The sequence below is a fragment of the Hesperophylax consimilis genome, chromosome 14 (genome assembly GCF_061612785.1).
Source record: "Hesperophylax consimilis isolate HC1 chromosome 14, BYU_Hcon_1.0, whole genome shotgun sequence".
NCBI classification, from domain to species: domain Eukaryota; kingdom Metazoa; phylum Arthropoda; class Insecta; order Trichoptera; family Limnephilidae; genus Hesperophylax; species Hesperophylax consimilis.
In genome coordinates, this window is record NC_142849.1 from 29,150,595 (window position 1) to 29,171,642 (window position 21,048).

The 21,048-nt window shown below is 35.6% G+C and overlaps 1 protein-coding gene across 5 annotated transcripts; it reads left to right on the plus strand.

Annotated features, from left to right (window-relative positions):
• The first annotated feature begins 8,726 nt into the window (after positions 1–8,726).
• Syp (synaptotagmin binding cytoplasmic RNA interacting protein) lies at positions 8,727–21,003 on the plus strand. Of its 5 annotated transcripts, none has more exons than XM_089639721.1 (14): positions 8,727–9,018; positions 9,837–9,946; positions 10,764–10,957; positions 11,143–11,270; positions 11,548–11,789; positions 14,097–14,232; positions 15,581–15,714; positions 16,102–16,173; positions 16,275–16,424; positions 16,514–16,662; positions 17,159–17,250; positions 18,227–18,366; positions 19,702–19,873; positions 20,676–21,003. In XM_089639721.1, exons 2-14 carry the CDS (start codon positions 9,842–9,844, stop codon positions 20,849–20,851), a joined length of 1,890 nt encoding a protein of 629 aa, XP_089495847.1. In that variant the 5' UTR covers positions 8,727–9,018; positions 9,837–9,841; the 3' UTR covers positions 20,852–21,003. The 5 variants fall into 5 exon arrangements, with proteins under 5 accessions (XP_089495847.1, XP_089495845.1, XP_089495844.1 ...); XM_089639719.1 differs by lacking the exons at positions 8,727–9,018; positions 14,097–14,232 and adding exons at positions 9,188–9,745; positions 14,581–14,716; XM_089639718.1 differs by lacking the exon at positions 8,727–9,018 and adding an exon at positions 9,197–9,745.
• Positions 21,004–21,048: the final 45 nt, after the last annotated feature.

The following is a 21,048-nucleotide window of genomic DNA, read 5'->3' on the forward strand; positions in this document are numbered from 1 at the left end:
TTTGGGAAAAAAAATACTTCTCGCATATGTCTATACATTTTTCAATTCCAATAAAGTGAATAGAATGGGTAATTAATATGCCGATTAACTTTTTCAATGTGAAATCCATTTTTAGACACGTAATTTTCACTCATTAGTTGGAAATTTACTGCTAATCGGAGAAGTTAAGAAGGCCGCCGAAATTGTGTATTTTGACTTAAATTGTAGTTTACCTACTCCTTTCCTTACTCTTTACGAATATACCAAATCCATTTGAAAATCAGAATTTCAAGATGGCCGCCGAAATGTTGCATTTTGACTCTACATTCGAGTTAATCTACTACCTGCCTTCCTTTCTCCCAATTTGAATCAAATCGGTTGATACCAGCTCTAGACTTTAAAGATTGCCCCCAAAAATTTGTATTTTGACTTTGGATTCGATTTTATCTCCCTCTTCACCTGAACCATTTTTTAACAATATCGAAAATATTCAGATAATATAAAAAAAGAAAACCGTTTCCGTATTGAACGTATTTTCCGTATTGAGTGGAATCTATAAATAGTATAAAACAAAGTCGCTATTCACGTATGTCTGTTTACGGGCTTAGTTTTTCAAAACTGTGCTACGGATTTTGGTAGAGTTTTCAATATCATTTGAAGAATTACTTCCGGGAAGTTTATGTACAAAAAATACATGCATATTTTGTTTATAGAAAGTAGAGAAAAGGCGATGTTTTGATTTAATCCTACAAGATACATCACAATAATGTACTGCGGAATCGTATATCATAAAAAGGCCTACAGAAAAGTCCGAGATGGTCTAATGTCTATGTCCTAAGGATAACCACTAGCAACGCCGAGTACACGTCAGCTAGTATGAATAACAGCAAATACAGATGTCTGAATTCAATCCTCTGCTAGCTAAACCCTCCATTTTAGACTAATATAAAAAAATTTAATATTTTTTCCGAGTCCTGTGTCCTCAATGTGTATTATTTTGGCACCCAGCCTGGGCCAGCCGTTAGCCAAACGGTGCCTGGCGCTAGTGAAAATCTCGAGGGAGCTGTGTTAGGTGTTAGGTAGTAGCGTCTTGACTTCTTAGCTCCTTGGTTCCTTGTCAAGTCGGCGCTCGGAGCAGAGTTCTCCAATTACGCTTGCACAGTGCCGGCCCTGCCAGGGCCGGCTCTCTATGCGGGCGCAATTGGAGCAATGCGCTCCGGGCGCCGAATAGCCAAGGCGCTAATAATACCTCCCATCTAACAGTCCTTACGCTTCGCCATTGAGATTATTTTTCATTTTCATAAAAACTACGCTACACAAAAATATAAATCATCAAAATTATATATAGACTTCTAATGGTTTTGACAAGGGACGCCAACATTTTAATCGCGCTAGGTGCCGTTTGACTCATTGCTGGCCCCTGACCCTGCAACTAGCCGACCCCCCCCCCCTCTGAAGTTGGGGCCCCAAAAAATTCGATATATTGTTTTCAATGTCCTGTTTCTTATAAAATACTGTTAATTGGTTTAAAAATTTAAAAATAATTGGTTGATTTGTATAGCGGAGTTGTCATGACAAAGTTATCTCAAAAGGAGCTTTATAATAATATAAAGGGTACTGCGATTGCTCGGACCCTTTGGGTTCCTAGCGACCCATTCTGGGCTTCCTCGGAAACCTCGGGCCCGGTGATTTATATCCCTCTGATCCCCTCTTCTCGGCGGCCCTATTTTGGGTACTTTACTTAGGAAGCATTTTTCTAGTTGGATTCTCACTAGAACAATAATATAAAATTGTGATTGGAAAATATATGTGACAAATTATTAACACTATAAAGTAGGAAATATATATAATCGCTATCTCTAGTAAATATAATTTTTAGAACCCTCCTCTAAACTAAATTAGATAAAATTGGTTTATTAACTAATTTTATTTATTTTTAAATACGCTATGATTTTCAAGTACCTAGTTGGTATCTATCTATCCATATCTGTGTGTTTAAAGAATAGTGTTTGTGGCGGGCACTTTGGCGGGTGGTATGGCTTTGATTTATATACAAATCTACAGTTTTATCACTTGACATACAGAACAAGAGAAAGGCCAGTGTCCACATGAGATTGTGAAAACTCTGTATAAATCCTTATCAGCGCTGGGACTTCGGTTAGTTAGTATAATGTAAATTCACTCTCTCCATAATTTCAAATGATGGCCTAGAACGAAAAACTCTTTTCCATGCTGAGGAACGCTTTTTTAATGAATTTTGAACTAAATTAATATCTCTCGTGAAATAAATGCGCCTCATGTACCAAAACTTCAATATACCTTACTCTAACAACAGCAACGTATTTTTGAAAAACTCTTTTTAATAAAATGTCTGCTCAAAGTCTATAGAGCGCGGGCATGAAAATTTATTTTCGCTTTCTCAAGGTACTTGCACATGCAGGGCCGATCCGCATACTCGTAAATACTAGACGTTATCCATTCGGGATATTTCGGCAGCGCTCGGTAAATGCCAAAACGCTGCGACAACGCGTCTGGTATTTATGAGTATTCGGCGCTAGTTTAAACCTCAAGGACGCTGTTAGGTGTTAGGTACTATCAGCGCCATGGCTCCGTGTAAGTCGGTGCCCGGAGTGGACTACTCCAATTGCGCCTGCACAGTGCCGGCCCTGTGCACACACAATAACAGTACATAATAAGTATTACGAATCCGTTTTCGAAATCAAGAAGTTCCATTTTATCAATGGCTTCTTCAGAATTCTGGTGGATTGATGCTATAAATAACAGAGAAAGTTATTTGGAATACTAATTTAATCTAGCTTATTATTTGATATCTAGAGTATCTATATTGCTTTGACTACTTATTCAAAGCAATATAGATACTCGATTTCAGACTTGCTGTCATTACGATGATTTATGTAATATAAACATAATAAATTTTTTTCTCCACATTAGCGTGTGCTACATTCTTAAGATTTTTAGAAATTAGGTCTTATCTTGTTTTTGGCGTGAAAAAATCTGGTGTTCTTATCAAAGAGCTGCACAATGTTGTCCCAGAGAGAGGTCGTACGCGACGTCAACGCTCTATTATCCACTGTCTTTTTGGTTGTCATACAAGTTGTGTGAGACGGAAAATGACCACCTCTCTCTGTGACTAGGTACTATTTACATATAATTTATACTTACTCCAAAATTTATATTCCTTTGTCATCTTTGCTACTTATATTTATCGTATCCCATGAACGGAATAAATTAATCTATGCATACCAAAGAAAACAAATATGTTCATAATATGTAAATTACGATATTTTACTTCATTCTGCTATTCTTTGGAAACGTAGGTATGGCCTTTCAACCTCCATGAACTAGACACCCATGGTTGATGACAATGTCCTTTTTTAGGATAATGGTATTTAATTACTCTACGTTAAGTATTGTTTTAATTACTCTACGTTAGCGGTTAAGTTGGCTAAACATGATTTTGTCAGTGGTCTTGTTTTTACAGTACGAGGGAAAAGTGTTTTTAATCTGCTGGAAAGGGTAGGTAACTGTTATTTTAAAATTAAAATGGTGTCGGTGTAATAATAGTATATCAGGGAAAAACAAAACTTCTCAAAATGTTTAGGGTTCGATTCTATTTGGTGATTAGAAGATGAACACTGGCCAATTGTTAGGGGGCGTTGCCTGGAAACAAGTAGAGTGCGATGAAAACGTGTTCGTCAGACCTCTCAGCTGAAATAACCGAGCTTCTATTATTTACACAAACAAGTTTTGCGATCGAAACAAAAAGTTTAATTATTGTCTAGACTATAAGTGCAAGCTCAATTTCATCGCAATACAAAGAAATTGTGTATTATTTTTTCTACAAACTATTTTCGTTCTTATTTTAAATAAACGGCTTTTTCTTTATACGATCGTCATGCGAGAGACATTTTAATCTGAACCAGAATCTATAAGACACATCATATTTTTACTATTTTTTGTTGTATGTTTGTAACTCCGGTTCTATAACTCGAATTTGCTTTGAATTTGTGTCATCATTTTCAAAATTGGAAGTGTTTTTTGAAAAATTCAGACAAGCGATAACGTACCTGCCTATAAGATAATATTTGAACAGACAATTATTTTATTGTCATTTTAAAATTGAAAATGATTTGTCGAGAAATCGGACTGTGATTTTTCACTGGTCTGCACTAGTAAAACCTAAAAGCGAAGGTGAAAGCTAAAGAATATTGGGTACCATACACCTACAATCATACTGGGTGCGACAACACAGACAAAACAGTTTGAAGGGCTATCAATAAAATGGCGTAACTTACATAAATGGAGTTTATTTTATTTTATTCGGTACATCATGCCGTTTTAAGCATCAAGTCCTGAAGATGATGGCCCTCAGCAGCGATACATTGATGAAAGCGATTTCTGAAGTTTTCGGCCCATTTTGGCACATCTCGATGGGTATAGCGGCGATTTCCTCCTGAATTCGATCCTTGATTTCTTTCAGGGTGTAATGCAGACGTTTAAAATGTTTTCCTTCAGGTAGCCTCACAAGAAAAAGTCGCAAATTGTAGCCGGAAGGCCCGTTGGGTGGCTATCTTCAAGGAACGTACGTACGGCGAAGTCCCGGAGTTGTCCTGACCAAACTATGGTCACGACTGAAAACAGCACGACCCTCCCGATACAATGATATCTCTGCCAGATTCCTACCCTCACCACACGGGGAGTACCGGCCCTTCAAAACTGCACTGTCTGTTTTGTATAAATCTATATTTATCATTTTATAAAAATTTTCCTTGAGATTAAAAAAAATAACATTCGCAAATGCAGGCCAAAATATTTCTGAAGAAACAACAACTTTAGGAATGAACACGCGCACATCGTTATTGGGCTAGAGTAGTAATGTAAATTCGCCAAATATGGCAGACTTTTGTTTTGGCGGGTAACATTAATTTTCATGACAATTCTACCACCTTAACATTCAAACATGAAATTTTCTAAGCCTTACAATGTGTAATCAGGTTTACACGAGTGCACTCGGTGCACCTTTAGATTTAAAGAATGCAATATTGGCGCATCGTGGCAGTGTCCTCAGTTAGCTGCATGGCGATAAAAATGCAAAGATAGGTTATGTCGCAATTATTTTGCAAAATATTCCACGGCATTATCAGGACATAAATAGAAAATTACATAACTAGATCAAGTACTAACGGTTTACTAGGGAAACCAGATTTTTGTCCGCTCGATAGTTTTTCGCATAGGTACTTTCCACACATACCTACTCGTGTATTATGTTGGTACATGTATTACTGAGGTAAAATAATTAGCTGACAATGATGAAAAAAGGCATTGATACTATTTTAATACGTAGGTTAAATTACAATATACCTACCTAATTGAAAAGTTATTACTTACTTAAAAGCTTTGCATAAAAATAAAATTAATTTGATGGAGCTTGACTGAGGGATTTCGGACCGTGCCTCCGCTCCGTGCGGTAATTTATTTTTAACCAATTGCAATATTTGCATGCATGTATTTAAAAACGAACTTGCGAAAACGAATTCCTACATACTGAAGTTGCAATGCGGGATCGAAAACAAAAAATATTCTCTCTATTCGATTATTTATAAATAAAAGTATTTCACTTGATTCGCATGAAAAAATGTATATTTCAGAGCAGTGTTTCTCAAACTAACAACATGTTTTCACCCCTTTACAGATAACTTTCCCCGCATACATATACATATGCCTACCCCTATAATTTTCATAGTAAAGAATACGAAGGTTTTAAAATTGTTGCCCATGACTTTGTTTTGTCTTTTTGCTGTTAAAAATAATAATCAGTAGGTACCTACTTTAGTACTAATTATTTTATAAAATATGTATTTATTTTTTAAAATTTCACGAGTTTAATATAGAAACGGTTATTTATAAAATGTACATATTGTATTATGTAATTTATTATTTGTTTCGAAATCTACCCATATACTCAAGACATCATTGGTAAAAAAATAAAACTGTAGAAAATATTTAATATTCTTGTCTTGGCAAAAACGCTGTCACTTCACAACCTCAATTACGAAAATATTAAGGAACATTTAAAAACTTAATAATACGTTATATAGAGTAAAATATGTTTTTAGATTGCAAATATAATAATATTAAAAGATTTCGTATCTTACAAGAACAAGTATAATGTCTGTTGTACCAGACGCTGCGTCGCGTCCTCAAATTGTGCACTTTTTATGATTTAACTTTCTATTGACTAGGCCTAATCTTTTACACTTCTAATTATATTTGTTTTTGTTATCTGATGAGGTCAATGCATATTTTATATGAATACTGTTTATGTAGCGCTATATTTGAAGTATAAAACAGAATATTTGTGTTGGTCAATAAAACAACAAAAACTCTTGGAAAGAACGAGCATAGTGAAATTTCGATTGCATAGATTTTATATGGATTTTTTGTTTGGATTTTATGCCAACGCAACTATTTTCAGCTCGCAAAGTCGTTTACATGATGAGTGAGGCTTTTGAAAAAGACAACCTTATGTTTGTTTCATATTTTTTCAATAAATTATTGGTCAATAAGAAATACTAATGTGTTTGATAATTTTATTTTTTACATGAAACCGCACAAGAGACCCAACGCCAGTGAGGTAATGGGGAGGAGAAGGAGATGGGGAAGATGATTGTGGGAAGTACCTGGCCATTCAGATCTGGTCACCAAACACAGCCAAAGCCATTTTAAACAGATTTCGCTATACGCATCATTGCTTGGCCTATTTCAGCATATCGATCGCCATACAATCCCAATGGGAACGTATGGCGAGAGGTATGCTGAAATCGGCCAAACCACGATAATATATAATTCTGAATGATGGTCTCAAACCAGGGCGATACTGAGAGCATCTTCCAATCTTCCACCCTGGAACATGCCGTAAATATTTTTGTCTTGGATGTAGAAAGCAATGTTTTTTTTCACTTGTTTTAACACAAAACAGAGGGCTTTTTGCATTGAACAAGAATAATCATAACGGTTTCATGTTTGGAATTCAATTTTCTGTATTTCTCATATTATTTTGTTAGCGACTTGAAAAAATAAGAACCATATTTTTGCAATACATGCGATCTTTCGCGTACAACCAGGGGTACCTACCTACAGTTTGGGAAACACTGATTTACATTTCAGAATAAATTGCTGACATTATTGCTCTTCCAAGATAGACATTTAAAAATCTAGGTAGGTATAAAATTCACAATAGGAAGGTACGATTTAAAAAGTACACATTTTGGTGTTGATGTTTAAAAAATTAATTTGTTAAAATATGTTATTTAAAGTTTGTTTCGATAAGGTAGTATCTAAGTACCTACACACACTATTTTATTAATTAAATCTATAATAATATATGGGTACTGTTTCAGTCCGAAAACCCTATAATAAGATAGCATTGTAATATTCTTCGATTGAGAATAAGTTTAGTATTATTGTATGGGTACCTATTTTTACACTTTGAAGTCTGAATAAATTGTTTCAGTTCCCGGTAATGCTATTTACGTATTTACAGCGAAATGAATTGCAGAGAGATAATGCAGTCATTATAAGCTTAAAGTTTCATCTCGAGGGGTCCTAACCGGATTCTGTGTGAACTATAAAAAAAAATCAACCCCAAGTTGGACAAATAATAATAAGATGACCGTAGCGTTTAATATTTTTAACGAATTCAAAAAGCAGGACACATATTGAATGGTTATTTTTATTTATTTTTAGTTTTGTCAGTAAAAATATAGGTACTTTATGTTTAAACTGTGAATACCACTTAGGTAGCTCCAGTGAAACATATTTATTAGTATTATAATATCATAATAAAATATTTTTAGCATAAAAATAACGGAACAAATTATTACCTAGGTCATTCGTTCATTATATTTTTTTAGTGATTTTTTTCCGATATCATCTTATGTTATCTTCAATATAAGAATATTTTTCTGTCTTTAAGTACATACTAAATGGTTATTTACATAATGTTATAATATATTATACTTTAATTCAATATATTAATATTAAAAACGATGCTATTTTTTATTATTTTAAGACATCTGGGTAGGTACTTTCAATTATTTCAAAGAATTTTTAAAACTGTTTTCTCTTTAATTTATATTGTGGATGAATAATACACAATCTTAATAGGAACGGTCAGATAAATGCATCAATAAATATGATAATGCATAACGTATTGTGCAAAGTGTACCATGAAGAGATGATAGCTCCGATGTAGTAAGTAGTAATGTAGGTATTTAAATTTCCATGTCTACAAGATCTAGCTGCAGACATTGCACTTCATGCAACAAAAGCGTTTGCAGAGAGACGAGACTCCACCCTAAAATTTGAATATCTCACGTCCCCCTCGTACAGATCTGTACAAGCGTACAACAGTACAGTGTGAGTGTACACTAGTACTGTACAACTGCTGCGTTTTGCAAGCAGACAATGAACAAGCATGTCGGCAGGTACCAAGATAAATAATTTGCATATAGGTGGAGGCCAATAGTCGCCGGATTTCTGCCGCGCTTTTAAATTCAATCGTCAGTTCATTCGAATAGGAGAGAAAGTTATTTGCTGTACAGTCGCGCTTAAATTACTACATTATTTGCTCGCTAAATTATTAAAGATATGTTTAAACAGTGCACTTATTAGTTTCTGATCGGACGATAATGGGAATGGTTCGCGAATATTAACGGTATGTAGTTTGTGCGAAATAGTGAAAAATATGTGTTGCGAATTTAAAGTTTACGCGAATTTTCTCGGACAATAGTCTTAATTTAATCAAAAAGTTTTGAGTACATATAAAGTGCTAGAGACAAATAAAATCTAAAAATATACCATCGTGCCAAAGTATTAAAACAAAGTTTGGAAAGAATGCACTGAAATCGCAAGGCACCTTGAGCGTCATTTTGAGAACCCCGTAGCGCCGATCACGTTGACGTTGTCCGGTGCCGCCATTTGTGTGCACGGTTGACATAGATAGAGATAGGTTTTTAGGTGAATATGCCATTCTATGTTTTAATTATACATTCAACTAACAGTGTTTTCTGTGTGTTATATCTTTTTACATCATTTAATATATTAGTGTCGTGCTTAAATGCTTACTTTACACAAATATTTTTGAATAAAGTTTCGGTGCATCCGCCGGCCGGTTGGTGTCGATCGAAGTTGCATTCAGTGCATGCAGTTTTTAATCGTCGTGCATTTTCCGCCGCGGACGTAAAATTATTAGCAATGTTTTATCAGAACTAAGTGGATTTTAACTGCGATAAGTTTTCAAATTGGAAAAAAGTGCAATTTTGCAAAAAATGATTGTCGACTATTGGCGGGCAGACAGTCGTTGTTTACTCGTTTGCAGTTCCGGTCAATGACCGCGAAAATAGCTTCTTTAATCTTATACCTACGACCAGTGTCTATTGTTAGGCTCCTTTAGTTACAATCCTATAAATGTATTTTAGTGCGAATTTGCCTACTTTGTCGTGATTCCCAAAAGTACTTTTATTCTTTGTTGCATTCGAAGTTTGATCTACTTTTGAACGGTTCTATTTTGGTTTCATGTCTTTTGTTTTTCGCATTAGTATTTCTTTTTGTTTGAAATGGGTACATTCCTGAAAGTAAAGTAACGTAAATTAACATTTTCCGTGCACTACTTCAGGCCAGTAATTCTTAAAACATCTTTCTCGAGCTAAACCTTATATATTTATTTATATGCCCCATTCAATTAGTGAGTTATCGCAATTTTTTTTCGCAATAACTGCTAAGGTTTTCATGAAAAATATTGTTGAAAAATTAAATAATTTTGTTTCTGTTTGCAGTTGCTATGGCGGAGGGTAATGGAGAAGTGTCCTTAGAAGTAACTGGACAAGACTGTGATACCCGCACTCCAGACTTTCACAAACTATTAGAGTATGGCTTAGACAGTAAGGTATGTTGGACATTTTAATGTTTTCTTATTTTGATAAGATCTCTCTACCACATCAAGAGACCCCCACACAATAGGCTTTTTCAGCACAGGATATTATTTTATGCATTATAGAAGGACCTGCATTTCTATGGTTACCAAATTATTTCAAAACTCTTCTGCTCTGAAAATGATGTCTATTTTAAATTCAATTATTGTTGTTTTTAATGTGAATACTTACCGTACAGGAGTCCCAAAAGCTCCCAACCGTCTGGAGCCAGTGAGACTATAGCATATTGTGAGACTGAAGGTAGTGGGGAGAGGAAGAGGAAGGTGGAGAATTACCTGGCTTTCAGATCTGGTCACTAAACATGTCTAAAACCATTTCAAGTAATGTTTCGATTCTGGATGGTGGTCTTTTACCAGAGCGATAATGAAAGTATCTGCCACTCTGTCTATAATTAAACTGATAATTAATTGTATAATAATTAAACTAATATAATCATACAATTAATTTTTCTCTAGAGTAAAAGTCTATATTCCTTACAACCCCTTTTTGCTGGAAACTAATTCATATTTTAAAACATTATTTTGCATGGGAGAGGAAAATTTTGTCATTTATTTTCAAAGATTTTTTTACCAAACCGAATGACGAATTTAAACCTAAGATGAATTTATATGAAATCAAATTATTAATTTGATTGAATCCTACAAATTTATCCAAGAGTTGAGAAAGAAACAGAGATGATAAACCGAAATAGACACCACTGTAAATCAAACTAAATCCAGTAAGATTCATATTGGAATCTAATAATTTAACTTTGCATTTTCTTTTATTTAGGTGGCTATTAAATTAGATGACATTTATAAGACTGGCAAGCTAGCTCACATTGAGTTAGATGAGAGAGCTTTAGATGCACTAATAGAGTTCCCCGTGGAAGGCGCTTTGAATGTCCTCGGACAGTTCTTGGATTCTAACCTCGAACACGTGTCCAATAAAAGTGCCTACCTCTGCGGTGTGATGAAGACTTATAGGTAAGAACAATTCCATTATTATCACTTTGTGTTATATCGACTGATCACTCTAAGCGGCATGCGAGGAATGGAAAACAAAATTATTTTGAAACGGCACCACCAATCACTATCTCTTTGTTTTTATTGCGTAAATTAGATAATATGATATTTTGAAACACAAGTTGATTAACTATACTCCATTGTAGGCAAAAGACCCGCGCTGTGCAGCAGGGAGGGCCCGCGGCAGCTATTGTGCTGCCCGCCAAGGGGCCCGATGATGAGAAAATTAAACTAATTCTCCAACGCACTGGATATACGCTCGATGTGACCACAGGTAACAATTCTTCATTTATGTCAGTCATGTGTAAATTGGGTTGATGCAAAAGTAATTTGAAGACTGCTGTTAAATAAATTATCAGAAATTGTCACTAAGGGTTTCTGTTATTTTCCATTGGCATGTATAGTATACCACATGCTATCGGCTTGTGTTTAACTGCCAACATTGTATCTAATGATCACAGAACATAGATGGCACTCTTCCAAAAATGATAACTCAGTAGGAGTATTATAGTAGTAGTATTTTATTAAGTTGGTTGTTTTCTTGTGCTCAGGGCAACGCAAGTACGGGGGGCCCCCGCCGGGCTGGGAGGGCAACACCCCCGGGGCGGGCTGTGAGGTGTTCTGTGGGAAGATCCCCAAGGACATGTATGAGGATGAACTGATTCCCTTGTTTGAGAACTGCGGAGCCATCTGGGACCTGCGCCTCATGATGGATCCCATGACCGGGACCAATCGAGGTTATGCATTTGTTACGTTTACTACGCGTGATGCGGCCCAAAATGCTGTCAGAGAGGTAACGTATTATACTTTGTATTACGACAGCTTTTTATGTACCTACACATATTCATATGGTACAAAGCTGTGTTGTGTTTGCCAACAGTTCAACTTGTAGTAGATTTATTTTTATGAGGACCACTTCACTGGGTATTCCTTTTATATTTATGGAAACTTTACTGGCAATCTGGTTAATGTCACCATTATATGAATCCTATAATTTCTATACCCGCTATATCCGATTTTTTGACAAAATGATCTGAGTATGACATCTTGTTCACATTTTTGCGAGCAACAAGAGGAGCCTAAAATTGAGTTTCAAAACCCTCCTTATCATGACCAAAAACCATGTTAAAACTGCGAGTGAGAAACCAAATCCGCTATATCATACAGAAAGTCACTATCAAAACCCGCTATATCGGATTCAACGAATCACAAGCAGTTATTTTGCCAAAATACAATATGGCCGCCGCTCTGACGCCACGCTCGTATGTCAAAATGATCTACGCGTGAGTTTCTAAACCCGCCATGTCGCCTCAGTTGACTTTCAAAATCACGAAGTGAGTATCAAAATCCGCTATATCCATTTGATTTATCGAAATTACTTAATTATTGCTAGACATATATAGAAAAATAAATGCTTTTCGAAATTTTATTACTCCAATTCATTATATAAAAAATTTTAATGCATTTACTTATGTACGCTAGAGATGTGACAGTTTTTTGCGGTTTTCTCCAAATCAATGAAAGTTGATATAGCGGGTATAGAAATTACACGACTCATATTATAATAGTGGTGCACCTTTTGTTCACTTTTCAAAGAATTTTCCAATTACAAATGTTTGAGTGGTTTAATTAAAAAGTAACATTTATCGAATTGAATATTTCATTGATTTCCATAACAGTACACTAGTTTAAATGGTCCCATGTTTGTACATAAATAAATTCAGCATTTAGCTTCCAAGAACACATAAATCTAAGAATTTCTTTGAAAACACTTGGCTTTAAAAATAATGTGGTTAAACTTTTTTGACATGATTGTTCATTGATTGTGTACATTATTATTAGATTTTTTTATTTGTGAAAATGCAGAGAACTATTTAGTATGCTTTTTGGTTAAGATTCAGAAAATATCAGGTTGAATCTGTAAGTAATCTATCACTTTCCCATAGATTTTAGATAGACATTTAGCACAACAGCAACCAACATGTTGTGTCAGTCAGTGTATTACAATATTAAAATAAGGTTAAGTTTATTGTTTATGGCAATTTCCAAAGTATTTTTAAATTTATTTTATGATGTCTATTATTTTATACAATTTAATTTATTTGAATTCTTTAAAATCTACAGTATCTTTGATGTTTATTATTTGATACAATTTAATTAATTTAAATTCTTTAAAATCTGCATTATCTTTGCTGTTTATTATTTTATACAATTTAAATACTTTAAAATCTACAAGGTTATCTTATCTATTTATTATTTTATACAATTTAATAAATTTAAATTTTTTAAAATCCACATTCTTATCTTTGCTGTTTTATTTTATTAAAATTTTAATTTAAATGAATTATTTGAATGTTTTACAAGATTAGTAGCACTGATTGATTGAATCTGACTTGTAATGTGTAATGTGTATGGTTAATTCCACTGTATAAATAATAGCCTCGCTTGCCTCCTTGAAAGTCCCAACCAAAAGCCCCACATAACCCTTTTATTATGTTGTACCATCTTTTGTTTATAATTTTATGTTGTGAATGTGTTGATTGTATTTTATTATTAATCTTTTCACTAGCAAACTGATCCTAAGTTTCCAGGCTGTTGCGGTAATTGGCAATATTCACATATTGATTAGAAACTGGCTCGCAGTTTCATTGTAAATTGATTACAGGCTCTCCTCTTTGCTCGTACGGCCATTTGGCTGAATTCGGCGTCTCATTTCCATTCTTAATAAATTGGACTTCTAGGATGGTACAACTTACTTATGTATTCATATCAAAATTAAAGACTCGAATCTTCCCTTGCATTATTTCTTTATAATATATTTATTTATAATGTATGTATCTCATAACCATAATCTATATATATATATATATATATTTGTGTTATTTTGGTCCCATGTTTTAGTTTGAAATGAACAGTCTTTAATATTGGTATATGGTACCGTTTATTTGCAAAGATCTTGCTCTCTTTGGGTGTGGGGCGTGGAACACAAGCAAATGAAGTCCTCACTGTGTGTGGGACCTTTTGTTTGATTGACATTTAACTGTAGCTTTTGAGTTATGAAATTTACTAAAAGGAAATTTGGCATTATGTTTTCCCACAGCTTGATAATCACGAAATAAAGCCGGGCAAGAGTCTGAAAATAAACATTAGCGTTCCAAATCTACGACTTTTCGTGGGAAACATACCCAAGTCGAAAGGCAAAGAGGAGATACTGGAGGAGTTTGGTAAATTAGCAGGTAAAGTTGATCTAAATTATTGAAACTATTACTGATCAGTTTGGTCGTCTGTCCGCCGTCCGCTCCTTGCTCCGTGCTTTAATTCTTCCCGTGTTGGTTGTGTGGTTGGCTGGTCGCCGGCCGACTGCTGGCTGCCCCAGCCGGGCCCCCGCCGGTGTTGGGTGCCACTAACAAGTAGCTGCGAGGGCCCGGCTGCGGGCTAACTCTGTGCACCCTCCGCACCTGGCTTGTCTCCCTCATCACTGGCCCCGCTCCCCCGTTCCTCCACTCCCTGGCTGCAGGTGGCTGTCACCAGATCTCTACCGAGCCGTCTAAATTGGCTGTTTTCCTTCCAAATTATTCTTACAGCTGAATGATTATGAAATTCGAAAGGGCAAAAAGATTGGCGTTACAATTTCATTTAACAACCACCGTTTGTTTGTGGGAAATATCCCTAAGAATCGAGATCGAGATGATTTATTTGAAGAGTTTACTAGGCATGCACGTAAGTCTTTCAGTAATTAATAAGAAATTCTTTGGTCTCTTATTTTATAGCTAGATTATCTTTGGCGCTGCCATTTCATTCTTTAAATCATCCTTAGCCACTCACTACCTACCAGCAGCAAAAGTATTCTGGCTATATTATTCTACTCTGTTTTATATCATATAAACACACTTTATCTGATTTTATGGAAATTATCACTTCTTTGTTATTATGATTTTTCACTTTAATTTTTCAATCTAATATTATGTTAACTTGTACATCTAAATGTAATATTCCAGATATTGTTTTGAATTATTTTTACAAAAGCAAGAGAATTTCTTACACTTAGAACCTAAACCTTCTTAAATGCCTACATTCATTTATTAATCTAACGTTCAATACAATATGTTTTTAACTTATTTATTTTGTTGATTTCATTTTATTTTATAGTTGTCTGTTTTTATGTAATTTAAATTAGTATTATTTTTTGTAACGTAGAATTTTCTTGAATATTTTTGATATCGAAAGGTTGATTCGATTATTTTAGTATTTGTATTTAATTTTAAAATAAGGGTGCTCTAGGTTAGATTTTAAAATTACAATCTAGATAAAGTCATTTTCTTTAATTTTAAGATTTTTTCTCATCTTTGGTGTTATTTATTATTGTAGCACCCATAATAGCAATTGCTTGCATGTCTCATCATTTTGTTGACAAATTAGTCATGCAATTAGTTGTTTGGGTGGCTGATTGATTGGTTGGTTGGTTTGTTGATAGATACAAGAGTGCTGTTAATAGAGAGAGAGAGTGTGAGAGTGTGAGAGTGGTGTGGTGGCTACACCGTGTGCAATGTTTTTGTTTCTGTATTGTGTAACAACTGTTTGCAGCTGGTCTGATGGATGTAATAATATACAGTTCCCCTGATGATAAGAAGAAGAACCGGGGCTTTTGCTTCCTCGAGTATGAATCACATAAACAAGCTTCCTTGGCCAAGAGAAGGCTGGGATCCGGAAGGTTCAAGGTGCGTTGTGTTTTAAATGTTTGTTCTTTTGTTTCCCCTTTGTAAGTAAAATAGTAAAATGAAGAGGGATCTTATCATTACAGCCTGCTCGCGTCAAGCGCTATCCAGCCGATGATGTATGTCCCTATATCTATATCTATATCCATAATATCATCTCTATGTTTTCTTTATTTGCTAAATTTATTTCATTTTATTTATTCATTTCGTTCCAGTATTCCTTTAATTTATTATGCCTTGTTAATTAATTTAATTATTGTTGTGAAAACGTACTAGGGAAGCATGCAATTGGTCTATTTTCTAGTACATATATACATACATGATATAGTGTTTAGTGTACCTTATAGGAATATAAATGTACAATATAACGAGACTTGTAATGGTTTCCAGGTTTGGACTTGTGATATTATTGTAGATTGGGCCGATCCACAGGAAGAACCCGACGAACAGACCATGAGCAAGGTATTCATTATTCATTTCATTAAATAAACCCAATTCGTATGTCTTTCAATTAAAATTTTAAATATTTCTTGTGTGCTTACTTGTTTACAATTTTTTTAAAGGTTAAAGTGCTCTATGTGCGGAATTTAACTCAGGATACTTCAGAAGATACTTTAAAAGATGTCTTTGAAGGCTACGGAAAAGTAGAGAGAGTAAAAAAGTTAAAAGATTACGCCTTTGTCCATTTTGAAGACAGGGATTGCGCAGTGAAGGTAAAACTTGTAAAATGTAGTTAGTCATTATATTATCAAGTAGAGAGGCAATAAATGATTCTAATACTATATGTCTCATACTCTGATAGGCAATGCGAGATCTAGATGGAAAGGATATGGGCGGTGCACACATAGAGGTGTCACTAGCCAAGCCCCCATCCGACAAGAAGAAGAAAGAGGAGATGCTGCGTGCCCGGGAGAGGAGGATGATGCAGATGCTGCACGGCCGAGGTGGCGGGTGAGTCTTATGACCCTTACCACTATAGTGTGTGTATTAAACCCATTGAACCCCAATTGTTAAACTAAAACATTAGCCCTCGCCTCCCAATTGATTTTGTACCAAAAATTTTAAATCTGCTATGGTGGACTAAATCTAAAATAACTTTTAAACCATATCTTTAGATGTTTAAAGATACGGTTTGAAAGTTTTCAAATTTTTAAAAATTTACTCGTTATTTATTAAAGCACCCACCATGACATTGTTATTTATTAAAGCACCCACCATGACATTGTTCACTGACAAAAATTCATTTGTAAATATCGGGGAAAAACTTGACCTACGTATTATTACCAACACTGAGAAATGAATGCTTCATTATAGGCATATAAAATTTGAGACATCACTTGGGAGCGCAGAATGAGCCCCCGGCCGGCATGGTTGGAGGCCAATGGTATGGGTTAGTGATATGTGTACAGGGCTGATTGTAACTAATGTTGTGTTGCCTGTGTTCCAGGTGTTCCCCGTCAGGAGTGGGCGGAGTGGGCGGGCCAGTGGGTCGAGGAGGCCGCCCCAACAACCGCGGCCCCCTGGAGCGCGAGGAATATGGTAAGTGCCCTTCCTCGCAACTCATCATCCCCTAGCGGCTTCTCTCCAACCAACCTCCTACACCTACCTTCACTGACTCACAGCCTACTAATGGACTTTTCTTTACCTATTTAACCATCTTTTTTCAGATGAAGGACCCTTTCAATTGATCTCTCTCCAACGCTGTTTGCTCGCTTTTGTTATATCTATGCTAATATAACAGTAACTCCCTTAACATTATAAACCCGTGTGAGTTAGTCCTAGTCAACTAAATTAACACTTGAACTGAAATGTTTTTTTATTACATCTGTAAAAATCTATCATTAAAAGTGATGTAGGCTACTTGAAATTTTAGATTTTCAGAATGTTAAAAAAATCCTTTTCCCTAAAGATGAACGTTGCATGTTGGTTGAACCCCAATTGAATAATATTTGGTGTGGTTTTGTTGTCTGTACAAGTGTGCTGGTTGCATTAGTTGTAATAGGACTGGTGATGGATCCCCAATATATTCCCTGTGTAATGTGTATTGTGGAAAGAGTCCATCATGTAAAAACGCCTAGTACTTGTCTCGAGGATTTTTGAATGAGTGGCTCGTGTGCATTATATATAGAGTGAAACATTGGCTGGATAGTAAAGTGTTCTTTAGTGATTACATCCCACACACTGCATACCTCTATTTGTGATCACTGTTTCATACAGTCAATTAATGGATTACCAACAGTGCCAGCTGCCAACTCTATTGGATTTTATAAGATGCCTCAACACTTTTGAATATGTAGCATGGTTTTTGTTCTGTTTATTAATAACATTTTGTCTTGAGATGGGATTGTTTGATGTGCTAACTAAATCTAATCCCTTTGAATAAGTTAATTGTAATTTAAGATGAAACTTGTTATGTAATAAATGTACCTATATGTATGTGTGTTGATAAAGTAGTGAATAAGGATAGGATAGGGTGCCGTTGCTATGGGCCCGTATTAATTGTGTGTGTTTATAGATTATGATTACGACTATTACGGGTATGGCGGGTACCGCGGTGGCTACACGGAGCCCTATTATGGCTACGATGAGTTGTATTTTGATTACGCGGCCCCCGCACAGGGACAGCCCGCCCGCAACAGACCTCCACCGGTGGGTTTACGTCCCTATAATCTATAATACTATCATTTCACTTTGTTATATTTGCAAAATTTATTTATCCTTCTATTATTTATCATTGTTGATTTTTAATGATTGGCCTACTAAATTTAATCGGTTAGTTTTAAGTAACATATTATTTTGTTTTGGCCCTGCGGCATTCAGGTCGGCTGTCGGCGCCGGTGGTTGTTTGTGAACACTTAGCAATTGCAATCAATCAGCCTTATGCGTGCAATAGCAACTAGCAAACTAGCAACTAGCAACCATCTCACTCGACATCCGATTCAAGCTTTCTAAATACATATCTACTCCATTCTCACTTCATGCAATTGTATCAATATTGGCTGAAAGAGTAAACAACATTTTTATATTTATTCTGCGCTAACCACCTAAGGGGAAGATTACTCTACTTTGGTGTTTTGTGTTGTAAATTAAATACATTCCAGAAGAAATGGAAACCAGATGAATCTTGAACTTGGAAAAGTAATAATAATTGAATTGCATACATACTCGTATTTCAAAATCATGTTGGTAATACATATTATATTGGAAATGTAAATGGGTTATTTGTATGTTTTCCAAATGGATGTTACTATTATTTATTATCTAATGCTTTTCTAACATTTGCTTTTCATTATTCCCATGCTTATTAGATCTGATTATACTAACCCGCTTTGCTTATTAAATTGTCTGCTTTCTTTCCTTTTTAACAAAACCTAATGGGTTCTTTGTTGGTCAAAATATGTTTCCTGATAACCAATTATTAATACTTTTATAATTTCTCTCGTTTTGATATTCCCTTTCTAATCATGATAAATTATTTGTATTTTTTTCCTAGTGAAGTCTCAGTGTTCTCAATAAACACAATTTATTTAGAGTTTAAAAACGATATTTGTTTTGTGTGTTTTTTTCTATTAACTTTTAAATCTATTTTATAAAAAGAAATCTTTCAGAGGAAACTTGTGAGTAATATTTTATTTATATTTGTATTTTCAGGACTTACGTTAGAATTGAATATTAATTTCCATTCTGCACACCATAATATTCCAATGGAATGCAAACATACTTTTCTATAGATATAATTTTCCTGTACTTAATGGATTTGATACAGTCTAGCTTGAAAGCTTCAGGGTAGTGGTAGGGCGAAACTCAATTTGAGTTTATTTTTGTATCAGTGTTCAATACTGATCTCACTTGTGATGGTGGATAACTGATGTACGAATAGTGTCTAGTTGTGACTGGACTGTACTGGACTAGACAGTATGTGTGTAGTATGTAGAGTGTAGTGTAGCGTCGTGTGTTGTAATGTAATGTATGTTGCATTGTGTTGTGTAGGGTGGACGTGGGGCTGGGGCGAGGCCGGGCCGTGGGGCAGGTGGGGCGCCGGCGGGGCTGGGGCAGGCGGGGGGGGAGCGCAGCCCTGGGGGGCCCCGCGCCGATCGTGGCCCGCCGGCCCCCACTACCGCACGCACCACTGGCAATCCACGCGCCAAGGGAAGTTTACCAGGTAACCAATCTATCCATATTAACAATATTCTATTGATTATTTTATTGGCTAATAGAGTGTGCACACATATTCTCAGTAATTAATTGTCAATACTACAAATTTTTATATTAAACTATATTATGGTGTGGGCTTTAGTGGAATAATTTCATTAAAAAAATAGTACAAAATTTACAAAATACATGACATTTTCCGAGTGAGATATATAACCAGTTGGGTCATTAAACTAGAAGCTTAGCTTAAGTCCCAACATTTTCAATGCAGGCCAATTTAAAAGAAAACTTTAAAAAGTATTGAATGCCTTCGAAATGGGCCGGGCCAATAAAGTTAGTGCCCCTTGTCAAAACCAGTAGACGCCGAGTTTGTAATAAATATTGTTTTGTGTTTCCGTGTAGCCTTTTTATGAAAAATAATATCAAGGTCAAGGTATAATCAGCGCCTTTGCAACTCGGCGCCCGGAACAAACTGCTCCAGAATTGCGCCTGCATAGAGCCAGCCCTGTCACAGGACAGGGACTAATGCCTACTAAATTTATAATATAAATTGAATTGCAAGTGAAAAGTGTGACAATACAATACTTTAGTATGACTTATATAATGGTGACTTTTCTGCTTTCAGTTTACTTGCAAGTGTGTGTTTAATGAGCAAATCCAAGTCCAAGCCCATCCTGAATAGTAGGAGAGTGTAATAGGTACCCTCCCTTCCATATCCCTTCCGTGACCTAGTTGAATTGTACAAATGTAGTCTGTATGAGTATGTAGTCCTAAAGCCGCTAGTATCAACTGACAAGTGTATTCTGTGGCAGGTAAACGCAAGTGGGATGGGAGTCACCAGAACCAAGGGGGGCCCAGGGGGACCGGAGGGGCCGGGAAGCGCCGCAGGAGTGTGTGGAATGAGGACGACCATCTGCTGCACCTGTCGCAGCCCCTACCCGCGGATGAGGGCTGCTGGGAGACGGACTCCTGCCACTCTTGGACTTAGAACCTCTAGGAAGCTCCTCCCCTCTGCAATTCTCCTAAATAATATACATTTACTCGTGTCCATTGTTGTAATTTTGCAGAAGCTCAATTTTGTATTCAGATGTGTAATTTTGGTAATATTTACATGTTATACGATATTTAATTCCTTACTAGTGTCAAACACAGCCTTTGAGAGAAATGATTTGAGTTTGTTTATAG